At 38.3% G+C, this 27000-nt stretch overlaps 1 protein-coding gene across 12 annotated transcripts in view; it reads right to left on the minus strand.

The window, feature by feature from the left end:
- Positions 1-2778: 2778 nt before the first annotated feature.
- Positions 2779-27000, minus strand: part of MEF2C (myocyte enhancer factor 2C) — a 158987-nt gene continuing 134765 nt past the window's right edge. For 6 of the 12 annotated variants that reach the window (XM_036308175.1, XM_036308173.1, XM_036308174.1 and 3 more), the window contains 5 exons: positions 16677-16849; positions 15071-15094; positions 14031-14160; positions 13052-13187; positions 7197-7518 (listed from right to left, as the gene is read on the minus strand). In XM_036308175.1, the coding sequence (XP_036164068.1) occupies positions 7197-7518; positions 13052-13187; positions 14031-14160; positions 15071-15094; positions 16677-16849 (785 nt within the window). Of the gene's footprint in view, positions 7519-13051; positions 13188-14030; positions 14161-15070; positions 15095-16676; positions 16850-27000 lie in introns of all 12 variants that reach the window. The other 6 variants (XM_036308177.1, XM_036308182.1, XM_036308180.1 and 3 more) reach the window with 2 other exon arrangements.

Here is a 27000-nt window from a genome sequence, read left to right on the forward strand (position 1 = left end):
TACATATATATATGTATATATATGATATATATACACATATATGTGTATATATATATTTGATTTAAGAGAGAAAGGGAGAGGGAGAGAGAGATAGAAACATTAATGTTGAGAGAGAATCATTGATTGGCTGCCTTCTGCATGCCCTCCCACTGGGGATTGAGCCCGGGCATGTGCCCTGACCAGGAATCAAACCATGACCTCCTGGTTCATAGGTCGACGCTCAACCACTGAGCCACGATGGTTGGGCCAAAGTGTAATTCTTTAGCCTTTGGCTAGAATGGCTCACGTCTGCCTTCTGACCCCTTAGGTCTCCGCCAGCCCATACGCATTCTCCAGTAACACCTGATCTTGCACCACCTTGCCCTTCATCCTTGACCGTGCTAACCCTTCACACCAAGCTCTCTCCTTTTAATCACAAACATCATTACATATTACTTCATACTTACTGCCTGAACTTTCACAACATCTGCTGGACAACCTCTTGCCCACATTTTATTGAAATTATTCTCAGATACCACCTAAGGCCAAGGCATTGGTCACCGATGGCTCTCCCCGCCCCCTCCTCGCCCCCCAACCCCCTTTCGCCTTGACAGCACTTGTTGTCTTTTTGTCTGACTGCTCCTTCTTGATTCTTTCACAGGCCTTTTCTCCACTATATTCCTTCACAGTCCTCCCTCTTCAACACCTCCCTCTATACCTGTTTCTTACCTCTCCCATCACCTTCCCTTTGACAAGCTCATTCAAAGGCTTTCCCTATTACCTCCCCCCCACAACTTTATATTCAACATTAGCTGGTGTCCTGAGTTCAAGTTTATATTTACAACATCTCATATTCTACTTGGCTATGTCAAATTGAGCATGCCAAACAATGAATTACCTTTCTCACAAAGCAGTGACCTCTCCATTTCCAATTTGGACATGCCTAAGATCCTAATCATTTAAGCTTAATACTGTAAATCTTAACAATTCCTTATCTATCATCATTCCTACCATTAACACAATCATTTGCTGAATTTTGACAATTTCATCTCTTCTAAATCTTTCACTGAATTGCTAAAACACCAGACTTCAGACCCCAAACAACTCTTCCAGTCTTGCAAATTTGTCTCCTGCGTTCCCATCTCTGTGCCTTTGTACCTATTATTTCCTCCTTGTAGAATGCCCTCAGGACTGGAGTCCTACTTTGTGGGGCTCAGTGCTAAAGGAAACTGTTCTTTTTAAAAAGCAGGAAAAAGATTAAAGATACTAAAATGAAAGCTTTTTACCTTTTCCTGTGTATCTGCTCTGCTCACATTCATGCTTTCCTGTCCTATCAGACTTCACTTACAAAACACAAGATCAAAGATAAAAATAAGAATCCCAAGATGGTGATAGCAGAGTGCAAAACTGAGAAGGGGCAGGGGGGAGGGGGGCATGTGACTGCAGGGGTCACATGCCCACAAATCAGCCATGTCCTCATCCCTCCGGGATTTCCTGTCCCACCTACACCCTCTGAAGACGTCAAAGGCTGCCTGTGATTACGAAGTGGGCAGATTATGAAGTGTGCACACCGGGGGCCTCTGCCCTACTCTGCTGCAAAGATGACCAAAGCGGTTTCCTCCTAGCACCTGGCGGCAGCCTCCGAGAACATGTTCTATTTGCTATTAGTCTTTTAATCTCCTATTAGTTTATAAATTTCTTAAAAGCAAGGGCTATCTCTTCATTTATCCTAGAATCCACCACATGACTGCGCACCATAATTGCTTAATAAATGTTTGCTAAAAATGAATAAAGAGAACAAAGAAGAGAAAAACACTGCAATTTCGAAGCCACATTCAATGTTTCCCCCAGCTGCATTCCTTTTTCCATCACGGCTAATGCAAAGTTCAAGTTCTTCAGTTGGTTGGTCAGTGCCTTTTTATTTTCCTTTTCATTTCCTGAGTTAGTCTTTACATTGATCTTTCTAAGGACATTCCAATTGTCATTAAATTTTGGTAATGGATAAATCTTGGAGTTTCTAAAAATGTACGCACTTACTAGTTTTCTCAAATATTTAGATATAAGCCCATGTTTTCAACCACTTTTGGTTAAAAAACTATTTTGACGAAGAAAACAGAAATAAGTCTAGAAATGCTTTATACACATTTTGATTAAAAAAATTAACTTACTGAATTGTAGTTTCTTTCACTATGACTTCTGGAAAATTCTGTGTATTTAAGCAAGTTATCAAAGACTTTCCTGGAAATGCAGTTTTGTGTTTGTTTTTTTAAAAATAAGATTCCTTTACTGTATTTATTTAGTTTTGTTAATCCTCACCCAAGGATATTTCTCTCATTGATTTTTAGAGATAATGGAAGGGAGAGGGAAAGACAGAGCTGATAGAGACACATTGATTGGCTGCTTCTGCACACACCCTGACCAGGACCAGGGATTGAGCTTGCAACTGAGGTATGTGCCCTTGACTGGAATCGAACCCAGGACTCTTCAGTCCGAAGGCCAACTCTATCCACTGACCCAAACCGGCTAGGGCAGAAATGCCTTGATAAAGAAGTTGAACTCAATTAGAACCTTGAACTTCCCACACTGGCTAAATACATATGATTAGCCCAAGAACGCTGATCCAATTCATACCCATCCTTCCTCCTAAACACAAATATCCCTCTTTTTGAGTATTTTGAACTGAAAACTAAGAAAGCTCATGTGTGCTTGTGGGAGAAGCTACTTTTAAAAACACACGATGAAGCAGAATACATTTAAAAGGCAAAACATTAATTAAAAAAATGCACCACAGACACTGCGTCACTAAGAAAGCCAGTAACTTTACTGAATTGTCTGCAAAATACAAATTATACCTTATTTCCAGCAGGAGAAACTTTGGAAAATTCCCCACTTTTCCACTACAGACAGCTGAATGAAGTCCCTTGAGATACAGAGATGGGGTTTAACTTAGTTATAACATCTTGTCATCTAGTGGCGACAAAGTCCAGCTTATGCCGCTGTGAGCCTCTATTTGAATATTTGTTGCAAATGCTTGTATGCCCTCTTTTACAAGCTATTTGAATGACTGTTTAATGGAAACAAGTCCCCAGGAAAAGAAGGAAAGTGATACAGCAAACCATCTGAAGCAATCCAAGTCCTCCGCCTGCAGTGCCCCAGGCCCATGGTGCTCTGAGAGAACACTGGTGCTGAATTCAAGCCACAACAGAATCCGTCGCTTAGCTGACCTCTCTGTATGAAACTGAGGTATGAATCAATTTGAGGTACGAATAGGGAAGGCAAATGCAATACTGGATTGTGAAAATAACCCAAATGGACAAATTGAATGTAGAAGATAATGTGGCTTGGATTGCTCCACATCTTTGGTTAAAAAATATTTAAGAAAAGCCTTTAATTACATCTGCAGTCTGAAGCATTCTAACAGACACCAGTATTCCATCAATCTTCAAGAGATCTGTAGTGGCAAGAAATGCACGCTGTGTAAGTGACGACATCACAGCAGATGGCACAAACGCGAACAGATGAAGTATGCCATGCTTAAGCGACAGCCTTTATTGAGGGTTCAAGTGGCTGCTGCTTCTTGAAAAAAAGTTTTTTGTGTTTTTTTTTTTAAAGAAAGAAATACAAGCATTACTCTCTGGAAAAACAAACAAAAGAATAAAGGGAGGAAAAAAATGCTATTTCTAAGTTAAAAGATGGTGTGTAAGAAAAACAAATATATAACATTGTGAGAGGGCAGATATTCTCTTAAAAAGTGTATTTGAGTTGTTTTAAAATCCTCACCTTAGTTAACCTTAAAGTGATCTGAGGATGACAGGCATTTTCATATTCATCATTACAAAATGCTAACTTCCACCTTTGGGAAAAAATAAGCCATTTTACTAAAAAACACAATTTTAAAAAAGGTTGAAATGAACAACTTTCCACGCACCAATGCATACAATATACAGGTTGTGCAGCTTGCATATATTGCATCAGTGTTACCAGTATGTAAGCTTAATGTTACCCCAAAAATCTTTTAAACTAGGATTAGGCATAACAATACTTGGAGCTGTGTAAAATGCCACTTGTGGTTCTTTGACTTGCAGTGAAGAATGTTGCCTAAAATGTTCTCTATGATGGACTACGTGAAACATCATTCTCTCAGGGCTCTGCCCTAAACTCCTGAAATACAAAGGATTTACTGTGATAAAAATCCAAACCATACTAGCTTTGCAAATACAATAAAAGGTAAATTACAGATAAGGTATAAGGTAAAGATAGACAGTGATTGTTTACAGAGAGTGACTCATCACAATCAACATTGTGCTTCTTCTCATTAAATCATCTTTAAAAAATTCTCAGATTATCCCTTCATGATCTTGCCACCACTCTATATGAATTCAGTAGTGGGGACAAGCGATGACTGGCATCCATTTTCAAGTGATTCTGCTCTTTTCATGTTCTTATAAAACTATTGCCAGAATTGCTATAAATAGCCAAGGCTTCTGCTGGCACTTTAGCTTACTTTATTTTCAGCATTAGAAATTCACTTTTTCATTGTTGCTGAGGCAAAGTGCAGGTAAAAAATTAATATGGCTATTTTTTCATATTTTCACGTAATGACCCTTTCCCACCCACTGATAAGTTTTTACTGATATTGATCAAGTGTTTTGAAATGATAAAGAACGTTTGTGATATGTTTGCATATTTTATACACATCAAGTTATAAAGATGTGTTGGAAGGATGGGATCAAATCTATGGTGAGAAAAATGACTTCTTAGTTTTCTTCCCATGTGTGAATGTGTGTGTGTGTGAACATGTGTATATGCGTGTGTGTGTGTGTGCGTATGTCTATTTTCAGCAATGATTTTCTGTTTTTCCTTTGCATAAATGTTTTTTCTTTCATGTTCCATGGATACCTTGAGTAGTGGGATATACGAAATGATTAATAGATATTTTTGCTTGTTTTTAGTATATAAAACGTTAGTACAAGGCAGGTTAGCATCCTATATGGATACCACCAAAGGTGCATTGTGGTCTAATTTCAGATTTCAGATTAAGTTAAGAAAAATATAGCCTAGTTAGTAAGGTCTCTTGGCTTTTGCCACCCAGCGGCAGCCTTTTTCAGTGAGAAACACATAGCAACTTTACAAGTAAAAGAAAAAAGAAATGGGTAAGAAGTGTCCTACACACAATGTAGCAGTGTTGATCTTATTGTCTGCATCCTCTTTGCTGTGTATGTCACTGCGTATGATTGGAGATGAATCGACAGATCTTCACATTCCAAGAGAAGAAAAATCATTCCTAGACTGAAATCTCTTTTAAACAATAGATATCAACATTTTTTAATGGCACTCACTTTTTAAAAGGGTCTGAAAATGAAGCCCTTATAGACAAATATTAGACAAGAGTCATTATTTTTTGAAAAAATTTAAAAAAGGGACATAGAGAGGTTCTTTAATGGGATTTCTTGAAATGGCTATTAAATCTCTTTATTGAAGAAAAAAAATAGATGACATACATGCTTTATGCAGAAGTGACATTTGGGGGTCCTGACACACTGGGATTGTTCAACAGTCCTACATTGCTGACAAGATTGTGGAGGGTCAGTTAAAATAATTAAAAACGGATGGTGAAGCAACTATCCCTTTATCTGCTTCCTTCTTGTCTAGCACCCAATCTTTCACATTTTTCTTCTGTGGGAATTTCTAACTTATACATCGAGCAAACTTCATATCACTTGTTTCTAGGGCCATATTTGCAGGACACGGCCCTAGCACAACTTCTCTCTTCTGGGCATATTTCTAAAAAGCATATCAAATTCTGGGCTGAAAACCAACCAGATAATTTAGGATATGGGCAAGTTAGGGTGTGCACTTACTGAATTCCAAGATGCATGGTGAAATGGTGAGATCAGAAAGGGGCCCTGCATTTGATGAAAATTCAAAAATAAAAAGCATAAAATAAACTAATTAGTATATACAAGGGATGTCAGTTGACCCAATAGATTGCTAATGTATTAAAGACAATTTAGGGTGTTGCCATGTGATACATTCTAATCCCACAGGTTATCCTTTTGACAGCTGACCTTGAACTTATAAAATGTATGCAGAGTAAAAGAAAACAGAAAGAAAATAGTTACTCAAATGTGCAACCGCACAAATATCCCCCCTCCCACTATTAAGATAACAAAACTTCTGCTATTACCATAATATTATATATATTAGAAAGCTATACACAAGCATGTTAATTTCACAGATTTTTTAAAAGATTCTTAATATTTTATATAATTAGAAATACACATTTCAAAAACAAAACTTCTACAAAGAGAAAACAGTTATCTTGGTTAGCAAAGCATGGAGCTCCTCATGGCTTAGGGTAGTGCTTTCTATACAAAAAGTCCTTTTTGTTTTTTACAGGACTGTTTAAAATATCAGCGAAGCTATCAAGGGGGAAAACACATTTTGGCTTAAGTAAACTACAAAAAGCCACAAATGCTTTGCAAACTCTGTCTTACCTTTTATATGAAAATAAGCAAAATGTAATGTACATATTTTTATACTTTTATTTAATAAGAGATGCAGACCCAGATTTCTTTATTTAATTAAATACGTTAGCCCTCAAACTCCACTGTTTTTTTTTTTTTTAAATAGGTATGGTCCTCTTTTAATGGTCATCGATCCTTTTTATTGAGTGCCATACGCCAATGATACGCCTGCAGGTTTGTGAGCGTTCTCAGGGTGGTAGGTGACCTGGCGTGTTCCTAACGTTTACCAATGGCCACCCTTTGCCGGGTCTGTCCACAACATCTATACATTTTTCTATATGTTGCATAACAGCTGCTCTCTCTTTCAGTAAAGATCTGCCGCTTTTGGCAAATGTTTCCTTTTTTTGTCTATTTACATGTAAATAACGTTGAACCTGCAACATGACACTATCTATTGTAACATACATTTTGCAAAGGAGCACAACAGTGAAAAGAAGTTAGCCTTAAAATCTATTTTGTACACGTGTTCTGTTGTACAACTCAAGTGCTAAGCTTATCTCAGCATGTCTGTTTATCTTTATACTGTGTCACTGAGGCAATTTAAAAGTACTTTTACAAAACAGAGTACCTGACTTTTTTTTTTTTTCCACACACAGCACATATAATGCATATCGACCCCCCTTCCCCATTAAGGTATAGCACACACACACACTGCAAGAAAAAAACACAAACTATTAAGTAATAATCTGATCATGTTGCCCATCCTTCAGAGAGTCGCATGCGCTTGACGGAGGGACTTTCCCTTTCGTCCGGCGAAGGTCTGGTGAGTCCAATGGGGGAGTGGAATTCGTTCCGGTGATCCTCGCGGTCGCTCCCGTCGTAGGAACTGCTGCAGCTGCTCAAGCTGTCAACAGGAGATCTCCCCGCCTCGTGGCGCGTGTGTGGTGGGTATCTCGAAGGGGTGGTGGTACGGTCTCTAGGAGGAGAAACAGGTTCTGACTTGATGTTGAGGCTTTGAGTAGAAGGCAGGGAGAGATTTGAACTCTGAGATAAATGAGTGCTAGTGCAAGCTCTGTAGGAGGAAAGGAAACCCAGTTACAGATGGAGGAGGCCTGGAGCCCCCAGGAACTCACAATTACATCAAACATCAGCTTAAGACTCTCGCATAGACACCAGAGCATGCCCGGAGCGGGAGGGTGCTCAGAAGCACTGGAGGGGGCAGCGCCTTCTCAGTTCGCCCCCAGTGAGGACAGTGTTTCGCGGGCCCAGGCTCCTGAAGGACACCTCTGGTCTGACAAGCTCCCTGAGCCTACCCTACAGGTTTGAAAGGGGTAACCAGACACGCTGGAAAAAGCATTCTCTGTGTTGCGGGGTTTCTCCCTAGACTAGCTCCAAAATCGAATCTAAGATTTAAATTACATTGTTTAGCTTTCGAGTTATACGTCCCTGATCTACTAATGCCAGGGTTTGAAAGTTCGTGTAAAGAGCTTGGTTTGAATATGAATGGTTCCCTCAATTTAACGAGCACTTACACATTAAGTTGCACAGGCTTCAGAGAAAGGGAAAAGAGTTCAAATTTGAAGTGAATAGCGTCCATGAAAGGCTACCTATGACCATATCTAGCGAAAAGCCTGGAAAGGCGAAAGAAGAGGACAGAGGAAGGAGGGTGACAATTATCTGCAGCACTTTAAAGTGTTGGCTTAAAAACACTTAGATTTCCTACTTCACTAAAACGGATATAATTTTACTTTCTTCACCTTTTCTCAGCTACATGGGATAAAAATGCTGTTTATTTTGCACAATTACCTCAACTTTCCTAATGCGAGTCTCACCCTGCTAGAGTACTCAGGGTACCACTCCTCTTATTTGTAATTGCCATTAATTGGTGGATCCGGATTTGCCTAAGAAAAGGTTGTTGTAAAGAAGGGTCTAGTGTAATTTTATTGTGTTTATCACCCCTGGCCCTTAGCTGTTCCAGGAGAGTATAACTTGCCCTTATTACAAAATGTGGGAGAATTTAGGGACTTGAAACTCTGGCGCGAAAGGCAGGAAGCCCTAAGTGTAGATGAGCAACCACAACGGCTTTTATCAGGATAAACCACAATCCTACTGCTGAGGTCAATGTTAAGAGGCTTGCACTGTTCGCACATTCAGATTGCACTGGCATCCACGGCTAAAGTCAGCATTACTTGCCCACATTGTCAATAGAATACGGAAACCTCTTATACTGAGGAAGAGTTACAGCAAAGAATAATCCATACAGACACACCCATTTGAAACAAAGGAAGGCAAGGCTGCCAAACCATATATGCGATTATTGTACTTTCCAATGGAGAGAACTGGATGGTGTTAAACATGTAATTATGAGCAGCGAGGAAATAGGTATATGTATATCAGGGGAAAAAGTGGAGTGACTGTGGCTGGCTTTGTGAAAGATGCCATTGAAGCTCAAGATGTATAGGATACAAAACTGGTCAGAAATGAGTTTATCTTTGAGTGATGTTTTATACAAAAGCACCACCTACTGGCAAAGAATTACTTTCCTTTCCTTATTAATAGATGAGCTAATGTCGAGAATAACATAAAGGAGAATTATTTGTTTCCCTAATAAGCCCCTTCCTTCTCTGGATTTTATGATCTTTTTTATTAAAATTTTTTATTTATTGATTTTAGAGAGAGGGAGAGGGGGAGGAAAGGGGATATATATATATATATATATATATATATATATATATATATAGAGAGAGAGAGAGAGAGAGAGAGAGAGAGAGAGAGAGAGAGAGATTCCACTTATTTATGCATTCATTGGTTGATTCTTGTATGTGTCCTGACCAGGGATCAAACCTGAAGCTGGCCAGGGCCTTTTATAATCTTATAGAATCAAAGCAGTTTTAGCATTTATATCAAGAATATATAATTTTCAATTACCCATTTACTTTACAGTCTCTATACTAATTTTCTAAGAGTTTTAATTAAAATTTTTGTAATGTTTTAGTCAATAAGCTATTAAAATGGAGGTGGAGCTGTATTTCAAAAGGACCCATAATGGTGGGCTATTTTATCTTGGTTCAACGTCACTTAATGCTTCATTTTGATGTCAGAGGAAATCATCTTCTGATTTCTGGAAGAAAGAATTTTCCTGGCTCTAGATAAAAAAGATCATTTCACTAAAATTTAATGAAATGCCTCTTACAATGACTCATACAGCTGTTTAATAATGAATGTGTATTAGGAGTCTGAAAATATGCGGCATATCCATAAATACTTTTGTCGGCCCTTTGACATTTAAATTGTGTCTTCACAGGCTGGGGACATGGAAAATTCGAAAAAAAAAAATTTTGGTGATTTGGACTAGTAAAGCACTTAATCTGGATAAGGTAAGCAAAAAGTAACATAATCAAAATGTTGTTCTTTAATACAATTTTTGAAAGCTGCATTCTCTCCCAATGTCAACTGGCTTGTACAAATTTTGCTGTATTTCTTCCCCATAAAAGACAAAACATTTACTGCTTATCCCTTCCTATAAACAAACAGGCCAGCCCCTAAGTTCATTTTTTGGGTGGCATTTCATTTTACACTGAAAGCATGTATGAAGCATTTTGAGTAGTTCCAGAGACACTAAATGCACAGTCATAAAACGTCAGTGATAGCTGAGATTCGGCTTTATTGTACTGTGGTAGAGGATTCAAAACAGAATGAAATCTAATCGACTCGCCACTGTTCTCGAGGAAGTGTTTTCTTGAAAAGGAAAAGGAACGTTAAAGGTATGTATGCGAGTTTCAGATGTTGGTTTACTTGTCCTTGAGAACAAAACTTTTGTGGACACAGATCCTTGTGAACTACTTCACATGCGTGGGTGAGAACGAGGTGGGTGGGGAAGCCAGAAGCCAGACGTGCACATGGCCCCTATCAAGTCCTGCTGCTAGGTTTCGTCCTCTACAAATGCCTTCCAACAGGGAAGACACCTACCCTTCCCCATAATCGTTCAGAAATGAAAGATAATTGGATGGTTTTATTCAAATTTCCTACTGCTTTCTCCTGGAAACTAGGCTAGCAGACTATATTTTATCTAACCTTTTAAAATTCATCTTTATTCAAAGTTACCGCCTCTCAGTATGTCCTGCACACCCACCTCAACAAAGATGATGTATAGAAATGCTCCCAGAAAACAGGCTGCCCTGGTTTTAGGTGGTGGGGGAAAAAAAGCCCTAAAAATTCAAGGGTCTTTTGCTCAAATCTTAATATGCAAACAACTCTCACGAACCTTTCATGGCAAGTTCCTTCGGCCAGTCATCTCTATTCCCTACATCAAATCAATTTATGCCGTTTATCTAACTTGCTTAGATAAAATCAGGCACTAGACAATGTTAAAAGTGTAGTTTTGAAGAGTTAAAGGTATTTCCATGAAAAAAGTAATTTTTAATTTTGAGAGGAAACTGTGGCGCCCATCTTGGTCAGACTGAAATATACTTTACTTGGCTGTACCTAGCCGAAAGAATGTGACCCCACCCCACAGGCACAAGAAACTGCTTTAGCCAGGAAAAAAAAAATCAATTTTAAAAATTAATTTATACTGTGAGAAACGAAGGCAGCTCATATAGTTCATTTTACATAAATATTACAACCTGAGGGGGAGGTCAAAAAAGAGTGTCACGCTTAATTGTGTGAGCATGGGCTAGTCCATCTGAAGGAACCTCCTCTTGAAAAGCTGTGTACGTGTGTGTGTGTGTGTGTGTGTGTGTGTGTGTGAGAGAGAGAGAGAGAGAGAGAGAGAGAGAGAGAGAGAGAGAGAGAAAGAGAGAGAGAAAAGAGAGAGACGAAAGAGATACTCAAGGGGTGTCAGAAGGAAGGGAAGAAGGCGGAGTAAGGAGGTAAGTGGGCCAAAATGAGAAGGACTGGAAGTGTGTCCTGTCTGAGGGATAAGGGAAGTAATTAAGTGCAATAAAAACTCATAGACCAAATTCAGACTCAAATTATGCGCTGTGAGAATTGGTAGTGAAAGGAATCAGAACTAAACAAAATGCTTCATGATTGGCTGCTGTAATTCATTTCCTCTCTAGTCCAGTCCCCCCACCCCTTCTCCTTCACTGAAACCTCTGTTAAGAGCAGCAGAGAATTAGATTCTTCCCATGAAATAGAAGAGAATTTTAAAAATTGTAATTAAAATACATAGATACGTGTTTTATATGTAAAGTGCAAGTTGTCAGATGCTACCATTTTCAGAGAAAATGATATAGCTTTTGACATTGATAATTTGTATGGAAATCTAGTCCTCTGTAACAGATGAAGTTCGTGAAAAATGAGAAGTGGACTGCGACCTTTATTTTTGCCAAGAAGCACGTACATGGGTTCGCAACTGAGTCACAGCAGTGTTCTGCCGCGTGTATGTGTTTTAAGATTGCCTGGATGGCATGATGCACTTAATGATAATTACCTGAAAAAGTTAGTGCACTAAATGTCTACTTAGCTAGTTAATTTTTCAAGAAAGCAGAGCGACACTGTCATGTGAATTAATTTTATTATTTATATGAAAGTTTAGCTTTGCCACAATAGTGATTAGTGAGCAGGATGCACATAAGCAAATGCTGAATGGATGAAGACCCCATTCCCAAAACACGAATCTATGCGACATCAGTTCCACTGAAAGCTGCTGGAGCAGGGGAGGGGTAAGAGAGACGAAGCTGTGGCATCAATCAGTAATTTTTATTCTGCTCAGTATATTATGCTCATTATCTCCTTAGAAATAGAAATGTAGAACTAGTTAACTACTCTAACCGAATGCTCAGCAGAAAAGTAAAGGTGTTTCCAAAATATAAAAGCTTGCTTTCTTTAAATATTTTATATCATCCTACTATTTTCTTTTGAAGATTAATTTCAGCTTTGGAGTTATTAATTTTTGATTCATGTTTTAAACTTTAAAATAAAAACTGTTTGTTTTACATGTAGTGTGATTGTGAAATCGAGGCTTTTTAAAGGTTTGGACAATTCCATAGTTTAACGACAGGAGTCCATTTCTATGGTAAAGACATATCTCAAAACTACCACAAGGGGGCAGAAATATACATCTTCTGACCAGAAAACAACAAAAATGATTCTTATACTCCAATTTAGATAATTAGTAAATCTATGGATATTTACATATATATTTACATATATATGAGTACATTACTATTCAATGGAGTTGTTGATCCTATGAGTACTCCTGGAACATTAGCATGAACTGTATGGTTCATGCTGACTAAGGATTCTCAAGTATCTTAAAAAACTCCAAGAACTTATACCTGTAAATGTTGTCTTATGTCCCACATGAGCTAAGTGAAAACTTAACTAAATAAAAAATTTTACTGAGCGAAGTAGAAATAAATATAGGCTGAAACAATAGGAAAATAATTTACGTCATCATCCCAGAGCTTCCCCTCCTTTTAAAGAATAAGACAATATTTAAGGTACTTGAAAGGTATTGATCTGATAATTACTTTCAGATTTTGATAGAGAAGAATTTTACATCCTCTAATGGGACATTAGAGCACATTATTTAGAGATTGCTATTTGTCATTTAAAAATGCATCCTAAAAGGGTATTACAAAAGAAATGACATTGCTTACCCCAGCTGACTGAGGGCGGATGGCGGCATGTTATGTAGGTGTTGCTGTTGCCAGCCAGTTACTGACCCCAGATGAAGAGCGCTGGCGGTGTTAAAGCCAGACAGAGAGGACAGGTCTGCGCTACTCAGAGAGTACTCTAGATCAGAAACAAAACAACAAGGGAAGGAAGGTATTTAATCTAGAATGGTCAAATGATGAAGAGAATAAACATTTTCAATTTAAAAAAATATTTTTATTCATTTCAGAGAGGACGGGAGAGGGAGAGAGAGATAGAAACATTGAGAGAGAATCACTGATTGGCTGCCTCCTGCATGCCTCCTACTGGGGATCAAGCCTGCAACCCAGGCATGTGCCTCTGGCCGGGACCCTTCAGTCCGCAGGCCAATGCTCTATCCACTGAGCCAAACCAGCTAGGGCAGCATTTTCAATTTTAAAAGTATTCTCTTAGTATTATTTAATGACTGTTATAAATTATTTTACTTTTTGGGTGGGGGGGAAGAGAAAAACATAAGGGACAATTTTAATTTAAAAGAGATATACTAAAAAAAAAATAAAAGATAAAAGATATATACTATATACCAAAAAATAAGCATTCCACGAAAGCTTCAAAGTAACAAAACTTGCAATTCTAGTTTATTAGAGCTACAATGTGCTATTTCAGTATATACATATTTGATGATTTAGACACATTTTTTAAATAATCATGAGAAAGTGAGCTATTACATCAAAGAAGTAACAGCTCATTTTCTTGAAATTGTTCTTCTATATTGACATCAGTTTGGGTTAGTGAAACTTTCAGTCATTTAAAAAAATGTGAATATTCACTTTGTCTTAGTAAGTCAGAGGTAGTGATTTTAGTGCTCTGAACACCACAGGTAACAAATAAAGCCTCCCAATGAACTAAAAGGTAGTCTTTTTCATCTTGCTTTTTAATAAAAAAGTATTTAATATACTATTGGAATGTGGCAAAGCTACTCACCGGTACCATATGTTGTTGAAATGGCTGATGGATATCCTCCCATCCCTTGTCCTGGTAAAGTAGGAGTTGCTACGGAAACCACTGGGGTAGCCAATGACTGAGCAGACTGGGAGTTATTTATCCTTTGATTCTTTTAAAGTAAATAAAAAGACATTAATGGTGGAATTTTTTAAAAAGTAAAAAACATTAGATTTCAGTATTGGTTTTGCACATAAAGATCGAATTTGGTACAAATCTCATAAAATTAATCATTTAACATGTGTCTCTATGAACTCTGCCAACCCTATCATTTACAATCCTTCAAGAGACAAGTTGTTGCCATAGAAACCCATTACATCAGTATCTCCTAGGCAACTGAACTAGTAACAAGTAGCATAGCTTTATTATGGGTAAAAACAGACTATGTTGAAAACTGGTGAAATATGTATACTGTACTTCCATTGTTTCAGTTTTTATTCAAATGCAAATTTAGAAAAATTTAAAATCAACCAAGGTGGTTTTATCTTTAGTTCTATAGACAGCAGAGCAGACCGGTAGAGTTTCATGCTATATTCTGACCAGAAGGTGGTGCTCTGACCACTTTTTTCAGATTCTTCTAAACTTCCCTCAAACTAGATGGCAAAGCAGCTAACATGTATATTTAACTCCTTACAGCAAGGAGAGTAAAGATTCACATAAATTTAAACATCATGAGACTTAAATTTCTTAGAAAAAGAAGTATCTTTGTGGTTTTAAATAACTGATTGCTGTGTGTGTGTGCGCGCGCGCGCGTGCACGCATTTGAATTTTGCTATGAACAAAATCCTAAAATAAATTGAAAACATGGCCTTCACTTGGGGAGGTTGAGACAGAAGAATAACCTGGCATCCCTTTCCCCTGTGAGTGATACTTGAGATGAATAGTATCTAAATATGATCGATGTTGACCACTATGATAACTTCCAAAACTTTCCCATTTTACAAGAGCTACTACTCCACCTAAGCATCGCCCTGGATTTCTCCTTGCCCGTGCTATGTAAGGGAAGCTCTCTCACCACTTACCAAAAGCAGGTCGACATCCTCAGACTGAGAGCATGGGGAAGGAGTTTTATAAATTAGTGTCTGTAAATATTTATCATTGGGCAAAATCTTTTCAATACAGGAAAAAGCATCTTCTGATAGACCCAACAGTTTGAACAGTTCTCAAACCCAGACTCTAAAGATAACTCCTTACAAAGACATTCTTTGTTTCCCTTAATGAGCTGTTTGCCTCAAAAGTGAAGACAATCTATCCAGTTTTCAGCATAGGTCAGTGTCTCCACATTCATTATTTCACCATCAGATTTTGAAAAATAAAAAATAAAAAGGATTGTCCTTTGAAACCCCATGCACGTGGCTGCCAGCGAGAGACCTGCCTGACCACTCACAGGATCCCTGCGAAAGCATCAGGTTTATGGGACTTGGAATCAATCTGCCGATGGAGACAGCCGGCCATGCAGGGCCCACACTGCGCGGCTATGGCCCTGTGGAAGACTTTATTTATTAGACCCAGTCTTTTCCTAAGGGAACTTTGCATATTATGTGATTTTTTTGGTTGATATTCAAAATTAATCTGCACTGTGCCATAATAAACTAATCAGCTTGCAGGACTGTTCTACCCTGAAGCTGGCCACAGAGCACAGAAAGAAAAATATGTGTTTGCAGAATGATCTAAAATTGTCTACTGAGTCTTCGTTTTAAATGTTCTCAGTCTTAAGCAAAGCTCCTTTGGAGAACACTGATGTAAGTCTCTTTGTCTTGAATTTGGGCCCACCATATTATCTTCATCTTAGCTTGGCCCTGCAGACCCAGGAAAAAGAAAAATGGCAGAGTCCGGGGATATTATTTACATTTCTGTTTCTCATTCACTTCTTTATTCTTACAAGTGCCACAGCTTTTTTTTAATTTTTATTTTGTGAAATATAACCTTGTTCCCAGAATGCCGAGGATTTTAAAACAATTTTCTTTCAAGGGGTAACTATTTGCATGAAGCACAGATATGGACAGATGAACTGAGGCAGTGCATAGGTGTGTGATGCACTGAACATTATCGCTGCGATATACCCAAGAGAAGAACTGCCATTTAACAGGATTCTGAACTTCCCTCAAACTAGATGGCAAAGCAGCTAACATGCATATTTAACTCCTTACAGGAAGGAGATTAAAGATCATTTAGAAATTTCATTTAGAAATTATAAAAAAGATTTTTCATTGCCAGCACCTTGAGGACAAAAATAGTTCAATATTATAAAAATCTGTTATGAAATACCTCATTCTGTGAGTTTGATTCTACCATTGGTCAAACCATATGTCCCATAAGCAGAAAAATAGGCAATTATTATTTTTTTTAAATTATAAATTGAAGGCCTTAAAAGGCAATGTTTTCTTTGCCCCAGAACACCAGTCCTATAGTGGAGTTCACTAGGATGTTGGTTCTTTTTTATGTGGGAAAGGGAATGAGAACCAGTTACCAGAAATAATAGCTAAATACAAATAGGACTCCAGCAACAGCACTGATGAATTCATTTTATGAAAGCACTTAAGTCATTCACAAAGTTAGACAAATGCAAAAATAGCAACGCATAGAAAAACATTATTGACATTTATTTAAAATGTAGTTTTTCATTACCACGGATGGCATCGTATTCTTGCTGCCTGGTGGAATAAGAACTCGGAGATCTGGTTTACGGTTATTCATCCCTAAATTCATGGGGGGAGGAGACTTTGCTTGCATATTCTTGTTCAAGTTCCCAGGTGAGACCAGCAGACCTGGTGAGTTTCGGGGGTTGCCATACCCATTCCCTGTTAACACAAAACAAGGAAAGTGCTCAGGGGAGAATGCAGACTCTGGCGTGTGTCTAGAGAATATACGAGGCGAGATTAAGAATAAAAGGGTAACAGCCTAAGACATACAGTAACATACATTGGAAATCTACATATGGAGAGCAACCCAATCAGTTATTTAATATTCCTCTGAAGGAAGAGTATAAACTTTTAATGAGAAGAGAGCCAATACACATAAACTTGCTCAGAAATCAACATATACCTTTTTTTTTCCTAGTAAAAAAAATTCTGGAATGAAGTCAGACAGTCATGCAAGGTCTAAGAAAAGCCCAGAATTGGTCCTGAACTTTAATTGACTGGCTCGGCAGAGGTCTGGCTGGAGTGACTCACTCTTTCAGTTCAATGGTTTGGGTTTTATTTTGTGTGTCTGTGTGTCCTTAAATGAAGAAAGGGCATACAGCAAGACTATAATTTCTAGGACATGCCAGAGGAGCCGCCTCTCACACAGCTGCTGTTCAGTTCCCCTTTTCTTAAATGATTTCTCCCGCTGGTTTTCTTCTGTCTCTTCTGCAGTGTACGACCCTGAAGGCTGGCTCTCCTGCTCACACAGAACTTCCAAAACCAGGACTCCTTCTCAGGAACTAAAATGAAGGGGCGATGGCTCCACTAAAACACGGATTCACCGAAGCACAGGGACAGCCATCTAAGGTGAAGACCAAAAGGGTTCTTTAGGTCTGATGGTTAGCCTCTGCTAATAGAACATGGATATCTTCAGGAATCCATCTCTCATAATTCAAATATCCTGCCTGTGACAGGGAGAGCTGGGGAGGGAATCGGTGGCACCTGGGCAGAGGCAGAAAGCCATCTGCTGGCTTCCTCCACCACCTCTGGTCAGAGAAGAGAATCAAGGAGGTGATGCAACAATCCTTTCTGGAAACTAGACCTTTGTTTTCTGCAGCTCTCTAAAGGAGACAGTCAACCTCCTTGTCACTGTTACCATTATCATTACAGTAACACACAAATACCTATGACCCCAGGACAAATGCTAGACATTGTGTCTACCCAGTGGGGATGCAATGATCAGGCCCCAGTCCTCACAGGCCTTGCTGTTTCTCTGTGTTAATTCAGCACATACACATGCAAAACTTATAAACAGCCTGGGGCAAGGTGCCCGCAGAGCAACCTAGGTTAAGTGTTACTGAGGGAAGAGATTTACCGATGAAGTTTCATGTAAGAGGCAGGAATTGATGTGAGTCTTGAAAAAAGAGAAGAGATAGTAAAATACGCTGGGCTTGTGATTGGGCCCTGGGCAAGGGCCAAGGTGGGAGTTTCCAGAGCAGTCAGGGTCACACCTGGTTAGAAGGAAACCACGAAAGAAGAGAAATGTTGGGGTCTCTGGAGGGACTTGAAGGTTGGACTGTGGAGACCTTGAATTCCAAGCTAACAGGTCTTGGGTTTAGATGGAGGAAATGCAGATCTATGAGGGTTGTGGAGCAGAGGGAACTCAGACCTCTCAGTGGACAGAAAGATGTACTGGGATATCCTGTAATTAGGAAGGCCTGGGAGCATGGACCAGTCTGGAAACTACTGTGATAGTCTGAGCTAGAGGTGACCAAGAACTGGGAAGGCAAAGCGCAGGTATATTTCAGGGGGTATTTATGGGAACATATTGTGAATTAGATTCTATTGGAGGCACACTGCGTAGAGCACAGTTGTTCTTCATATCCATTCATTTACCTGTCTCATTTTATGCAAGAATAAACAGGCTGAATATATAACAAATAACTACAAGATTAAATCTGTCAATTGGATTATGCATTAAATCCTCACATTACTGAAGAAAAAGAAAACCCAAAATAAACCGAATGAAATACCCTCTAAACAGGCTCTGAGTTACACAGTAGTTGTTTAAAAATTATTGGTTGAGTTTGAATGTAAATTACTCTTCTATAATAAACTTCAAGAAATTTAGCTAAATTTTCTAAAGCCTGCTAAGTATGTCCCAAGCCAAAATTTTCTTTTACAGTGAATTTGGACAGCTTTCCGTGGCAAAACTTGTTCTATGAAACAAATACATTTACCTTTTATCACCAGGAGAATTATAAAAAAGTCTGTTCATAGAGAAATGCTTGATAAAATGGAATGCTCAGAGGAATTTTATATTTAATGTGTTTTACTGAATCATTATTGGGAACATGCTAGGATTTTCATTTTAATTAATAGATTCTATTGGATAAAAAGAGAATGAGAAAACCAAGACAAAATCTACGCTGTGCTTTCCTGTCAGCTGAAGTCCACACGGAGATACCAAATACATATGCCACTTATCTATTAAGTCTGCGTGAGACCTGGTTTAAACAAACAATCAAATGGAAAATTAGCTGGGTAATTTCAAAAGAAGGGGGGTGGGGGGAGTCAGTTAAGCAGTGCAGTGAAGCTTGACTAGACCAGAAGAGACTAAAACCCCGGCTTGGTAGACGCTGATACTGGTTTGCATGGAGGAGTTATTTTGCTAAAAGGAAGTAAAACCACTTCATGAAATGTGTTGTCCTGTGATATGATGAGCACTGGGCTAGTGTTCGAAAAAATGGAAATGCTTCACAGAGCCTCTGAGAAAAGGTTGTGTGTGTGTTGTTTTTTTTTTTAAAAAAACAAACATTTTCTACAGTAAACTCTGAGAAATTCCAACAAAGCCTACATCTTTTTTGCCCACATTTTAAGCAAAATGTGGGCCAGCAGTAGGGAAAAAGAAAACACCAACTAAACATACATTTTAGTTTTTAATCCAATAAATGCCTCATATCTAAAAAAAAAAAAAGATTTGAAAAACATTCTATTTTCCTTTTGGAATATTTCCTGTTATTTAGAAATTATGCCATTTCAGAAGATTACTCTTATTTTAAGGTGTTTACATATTGAATGTAAAATATTTTGAACCACAATGACACTTCTTAAATTCATATTTTTAGAGCATAAAGTTATTTTTAAGAACAAATAAATTCGGCTTTTGCCTGGCAAATTCCTACTCTTTTTAGCATATTGTGCCAGCCAGCATTTTGGAGCCGTATAATAACCATTTCTGTTTCCAGCCACCAAGTTGTTATTCTGGCATAATATAGATTCAGGAATGCAAGACTGTGGATCCTAAACCAGTGATATAGAAACCTATCATTTCAAAATCAATGATGAATACATGCGTGCGGTTTGCTGCTAAGAGGAGCCTGCATTTAAACCAGCTCGGAAACCACGGCCTCCTCCGCACTCAGAGGGCTGTGGCCCGGGTTGAGGCTGTTGTTCTACCATGAGATACATTCACTAAAGAGAATGGGCTCGTTCAAAGTTAGGGGTCAGGGAGGTGGGGAGCACCACCTCTCAGTAACCTTCTAACACGCAGATTCAAACTTCCTTCATGCTATGTTTTAAAATGGCCCTCTGCCTGAACAATTATCAATTTAGATGTGACTGTAGGCAGATGTCACATTCCCTGAACCACTTAAAAGCACAAAAATTATAAAGCATGAGTGAATGGACTTCCTGATTATAGATTATAAGAAAATGAAGAACAGACCAACTTTGGAGTAAGTTTGTTTTATAGTTCATTTGATTAAAAATATTGTTCCACATAACATAAAACAATTTAAGCATTCACAATATAATTTGCATGAAGGATAAAAGAATCTATCTCAATTGCTTACAAGTTTCTAAACACTCACATTAAAACTAGTATAAATATACAGAACTTGAAATGTGGTGTTAGGAGAAAAAAAACTTTTTTCTCTCCAGTTAACTTGAAAACACTTGCTGCCTTTTTTTTTATTGACTCCTATTTTAAGAAGTTGTAAATTCAAAGAACATATTCCTGGCATAAGTTGTCCTGAGGAGGACATTTTGCTTGTCTCACAGAGCTCAATTGAGCATGTAGCTCTCTTTGAGCCCAAAGTTTTGAAATTTTCTCTTATTTGGATATGTAGACATTATGAGTCTTATGAGTCTTTTTACTTTTTTTTCTTTAGTTACAAATACAAGCTTATACAACGAATCCGCACAAAACAGAAACTATTCCTCATGGATCAGGGCTAATATTTTTCATTGGCACAATCATTTTTTCAGTCTCCCAAATTGTCATTTTGACTATTCCCTCTCCCTCTTCCAACTCCCACCAGATACCAAATCTTGTTAATCTTCCTTCAAAAATGCCTCTCACCTGGTTTAGGCTTTCATCACCATTTGACTAGGTCTTTCGATAACCCCCATGTAAGCTTATGTGCATATGTGTGATGATATTAAATCTAATATACAGTCCCAACCCACCCAGAGAAGTCTTTGTAAAGTGCTGCTTCCATCATGTTCCTTGTTCAGATCATACGTAACACAGCTGGGCTGGTGCCCTAGGTCTGACACACTCTATCTATCTAACCTAATTTCCAGTGGCCACGGCCAAGCACAAGGCCTCTGAAAATGCCTCAGTGTCTGTTCTAGCAGTCCCACAACCTGTGTTTGCCTCCTGTTTGATGCAAATTCATTTTTTAAGGATCAGCTAATGTCCCACCTCTTTCATGATGCCTTTCAGACAATTTCAGCCCACCTTGGACTCTCTCCCCTCCAAAGCCCTGCTGCAGAGGCAGGGATACCATGCTGAGTATTAGCTCTTAAGTGTTTCAAGTGCTCACAAATGATACACAACATATGCTAAAAAGTTAAGAATTATCCAGGAATGCCACAAAAAGTTAAGTTACTGAGTGAATGTGAGAAGACAATGGAAAATGTAGAGTAACTTGCTGATTTCAAATGTGGAGAGCTCTTCTTTTTATGCTACTTGAGCAAATTTTCTTCTTTAGATGATAACATACCGATGACCAAGTATACCAACGAGACAAACTACATATCAACCACATAATATGAACGTCGGGACATCATGCAGAGCCCCTCCCCTTCCCCTCCTGCCCAGGCTTGGCTAACACCAGCCTCTCAGATCATGATAACTTCATACCATAGACTTTAAACTATATTTTATATTATAGAAAGTGAGCAGCCAAACTTGGTTTGTGCGTGGTGAGGGACATCCTTACCTCTGTATGTGAGGAAAACGACAATCCTGACAGTGGAAAGGATAGATTAGAGGGGGTTAGGGTGCCGCTGGGGAAACCGGTTAGGACGCACCTGCTACGGAACGCAGGTGGAGTGAGGTCGGACTGAGGCAGCAGAGATGGGAAGATTTACCAGGCGGAGGGGAGTCAAGAACAAAAGAAAAAGATAAAGTAGATAAATCCAAGCTCTAGTCACGAGGTCTCCATCAAAGCTCCTTCAGCCACACTGAGCCTTGCTTTTCTCAATGCTAAGTGCCGATTTCCTCAGTGAGAGAGAAGGATCCAAGTAATCTGATTTAAAGGCTCCCACACACTCGCCTGAGGCAGCCATCACCAACATGACCATGCAATATTAATAACAGCAAACCCTTTATAGAGTGTTATTTAGCAATACTAGTAACAACATAAAACATACACATTAAGTACCCAGAATAGCACCAGGCACCTAGTAACTGCTATATAAGTGTTTGCTATTATATGTGAATACAAAACACCTTTAAATCCTCACAACAACAATCCTATGAAGTACTAATAGGATCCTTGGATTACATAACGAGAAAAGTGAGAAACAGCGAGGTCCAGTAACTTGCCCAATGTCAAACAGCTACCAACTGGTGGAGTGTGACTTGAACCCAACAGTGTGTCCAGAGTTCACACTCTGAAGTACAACACTGCCCCGGCTCCTTGAGAATTAGTCACGCTCTGAGATTCTGAAAACCCATCTGTGTCAAATCTCATTCTAAAATGCAGAAATATAAAGAAACAGAGGGAGCAGGTGAAGTGTGAGACCAGGGACATTGAAACTCAAAGGTTCTCCTGAGCCAGAGGTGATGTGGAAGCTCGAGAAAGACCTTACATGGTCAACTTGGCCATCATAACCGCTGTTCTGGTTCAGAAGATGCTGAACTTATACGGGCTGGGCAGAAGTAGGTTTAGAGTTGCTTGTATGGAAAAAGACATGCAGGGTATGATCATTACAATAGATTTATTATCTCAAAAGAATGTCATAAAGGCCCAGTAAACCTACTTTTGCCCACCCCTGTATAAAGAGGCAGAGAATGGTGATGTTCTAAATCTAAACCATATTTCTGCTCTCCCTCTGAATAAATAAATATTTACAAACAGGAAATATTGGGTTTAGCTGCATGAAATGTCAAAGCAGCTGTTGAACTTTTGATGTGCTATTCAAGTGGATAATTAAGTATGCTTTTAAAAGTAAATTTTATAATATCATAGTCAATAATCTCTCCTGTAATATAGGGTAAAGATGTTTATATACCTAGTGCCAATTTAAGATACAAGCCTCCATTAAACCACTAAAATGATACTGAAATGCCCACTATTTTATAGTATCCTCTATTAGTTGTTATCTAGAAAACAATTTCTAATTATATATAGGGGTACAAAATTTAATTTGTTCAGAAGTTGTTAATGGTATCTCAATTTTTAGAATTTGAAGCAAACTGCCACAGGAAAACTGGTCAGATGAAACTGAACATATAGTTAAACCTCTGATGTATTGATTTTCTGCTGGTACTTCATCAAACTGTTTTACCAAACAAGGTGTTTTTTTTGTTTTTCTTTTTTTCATTAGAACAATTTTGAAAACATTTACACAGTATACTGTCTTGTTAAACCGGAGATGCCACATACATAATAATGCTCACTACCACCAATTAATTTTACATTTGACTTTTTAAAGGTTTTAAGGTAAGTTACTTTCTATTCTCAGGACAGACAATAGAGTGGTGAAGGCCTGCGGTGGGGAGTGGGCAGGAACTAGAAGAGGTTAACGGAGGGAAAAGGAGGGCATATGTAATACTTTGAACAATAAAGATTAAAAAAAACACACAAAAATTATCTTGTATCTCAAATAAACATATATACTTTCACAGAAAATTCTTTTAAATTATATAGTAGACTTGTTCATACAACCCACTACTCTACTGGAAGTGACACACTAGTTTTAGTGGAAAAATATTATGAACTTCTAAACTTCAGCCATACACATACTTTGCCCTGAATGTTTGAAACCCTGTTAAAGAGTTAGGCCCTGGCTGGGTGGCTCAGCTGGTTGGAGCATCACCCTGCACACATACACAAGTACAAAAGGCACATACCTAGGTTTCAAGTTTGATCCCCTGTTGGGGCTCAAACAGGAGGCAACCCTTCGAGGGTTCTCTCTCACATCCATTTTTCTCTCTCTCTCTCTCTCTCTCTCTCTCTCTCTCTCTCTCCCTGCTTCTCTCACTAACAAAAATAAAAATCAATAAGCATATCCTTGGGTGAGGATTCAGAAAAAAAGCACTAGGAACTATAAGTTATTCAGCTGTTGTGAATCACAGTTTATTTTTTAATTTTTATTTATTTTTTGTTTTTAGAGACAAGACCTTTTTCATGGGATAGCTCTAAGGGAAAAGGCAACCACAAAACATCTGGAGGTCAGAAATCTGGGAATGATGAAAATTTCAATATGCCTCCTGCAGAATGGGGGTTCGCAAAGCAGATTTCTGATTCTTATCCTGGTAAAGACTGCTGATTACAGATTCTTAAACATAAAACTGCTCCACTCTATCTGGGGGTTTCTTAGGGAAATAATGTAATAATGCATAATGTTAGACTACGAAGAGGCTCCTGTGAAACCTCAGAGCCTTTGTGGTGTATTCTCAGAAAAATACCCCAAGAATACACCAGAGCCAAGACTATTTTTGGCTATAACAGTTAGAGGGCAGCAGACATTCTACGCAGAAACTTGTCTCTTCTGCTTGACCATGTCACCCTGAAGCCGAATCAGACCTTCATGGATCCCATATCTACCCCTCTTGTCCTTGGTGTGTTTTTGCTTAGTACCATTTGTGAAATTAAGTCTATCTAACTAGACACTGACCTTCAAATATTCAGCACATACAATAAGCTCTGGATTGTGAGGCAGAAGTAAAGAATTTTTACTTATTACTGAGTTGCTTCTCCAAAGATCAAGAGTCTATATCATAAAGTAGGTTTCTGCTGCAAGCCACTTGCTCATGTGTCCTACCAGTCATGCGGGCCAAGCATGACCACCCCGACTTTTGACAGATGAGGAAACTGAGGTTCAGGAGCTCCTGTGACTTGTTTGATTTGAATCCCAAGCACAGACTGCTTCCACCACATAATGACAAAAGCCCGATGTTTCAGATTTAGAATGAATCCTTCTATTTCTCCCTCTCTCTCTGAATAAAGGCTCCATTAGCAAACAAGAAATTGACAATCTGATGTTGCCAGTGCAAAAGGGCACTCAAAATATCGTTCTGCTCCGAGTACTGATTTACTGCAGGGATAGTTTTTAATTGCACCATAAAAATGATATTGAGCCTCACTATCTTCAGAAAATTCCACTTAACGATGAATGATAGATTGATGACTCACTTAATTGTTCACTTCTTGTGATTTTGGGGCTGTCTCTTTGCTAAAAATGAGGGGGTGTCTCCATTATTGACACAATCGCTCATTCTTTCAGCCATTTTTATAAACAAAAATATTGAGACAGTATAAATTAGAGAGAACGTGACAGAAGAGAATGAATAATTACTTGTGGTTTGAACAGTTACACTGCTGCAAACTCATCAGAAGATCACCATGTGCAAAGTGAAATGTGCTGCATGGCACTGCGCGGGGCTCCCACCCTGCCTCGGCCTTATTAACAGACGCTCTTCCCTCCCACCCCTGAGGGCAGGGGCCGCAGCAGCCATCTCTGTGAAGCCTTGCACAATAAGGAAATGTTACTGGAACTGCATCCCACTAAGCTTTATTTTTTGCTTAGGAAAGATAAATATAAATAACTGTGATGCTAACAATAGCTAACATATATTAACACGCACTTGCTCTGGGCAGACACTGCTAGGTGCGATGCATTGGTTATCTCCTTTAAGTTTCACAACAATCCTGCAAAATGGGAATTCACAGACTTTCCAAGGGCAATAATGTCGTCCCTAAAATAACCCAGATATCACATATTTTCCTTGATTATCTTATTCTCAATATCTGCTTCTGGAATATTTTCCTAAATTATTGCTTGAGCAAAATTTTTAGCCCATGATTTCATAGTTTTCTTTGAGTTGCTTAATATTAAACAAAAGGTTCCTTTTACATGATTGTCATGTAAATGAATGTATTTTAATGTGTAAATGGACCACAGATTTGGATTTGCTATTAATACTATGATAATCTTTATTCATATAGCAGGGGTCCCCTTCCCCACACAGTATAAATACAACACAATCAGTCCTTTACTGTTAGTGCAGGTTGTAAGTGGAGTCTAAGGTAAACAAAATTGTGAAAGGAGGTTAAAACAAGTTAATATTTAGTTTGGTTACAACAATTAAAATGGAGCAATAATAACCAACCAGAAGACTAGGTGCTTCCCGCCCCCCTCACCCCCCCTTAATAAATCTTCCCAGTGACACATCTATAGTTTAAAAATTGAAATTGTTTATCCAAGGTTTTGGTACAATAATTTTCTTTAATTTACTTTAAACTAAATATATTTGATTTGATCTTTCAAATATGAGACTGTATCATGACTATAAGGCTTTGAATTGAAATTCAAATGAAACATACTATGTAAGTTTAACTGTAAAATTCAAGTGACTGGCAAAGTTTTATTCAAAAACAGAAAATTATACTCTTGGCTGACAGCCTTGAAGTCCTGAAAAGTCCCTGGTAGGTAAAAAATTGATTTCCAAAAGAGGGGTTTTTTAGCCACATATCTCCTTCAGCATCTGCTGTCTGTTGATGCACAATTTCAAACCACTGATGATTCTGAGAAGAGCTTTTCTTTCTATATTATCTCCAAATAAAGCCTTATGGTGATGTCAAAAACAGGGAAGAGAGAAACCAATAGTGTACAAAAAACAAGACTGCTAAGAGAAAAAGAAAATTTGAGTAAAACTAATAATTTAGGAGAAAATATTACCTGCCTGAATTGATATTAAAAATGACCAAAGTTTTGTTTACAGCCACATCCTTGGTTAAAGCAATGAAATATGAGTGAAGAGATCAATTTTCACATTGCTTTACTGAATGTAACAGGAGGGTAGGGGATAA

Source organism: Myotis myotis, unplaced genomic scaffold (genome assembly GCF_014108235.1).
Source record: "Myotis myotis isolate mMyoMyo1 unplaced genomic scaffold, mMyoMyo1.p scaffold_m19_p_5, whole genome shotgun sequence".
NCBI classification, from domain to species: domain Eukaryota; kingdom Metazoa; phylum Chordata; class Mammalia; order Chiroptera; family Vespertilionidae; genus Myotis; species Myotis myotis.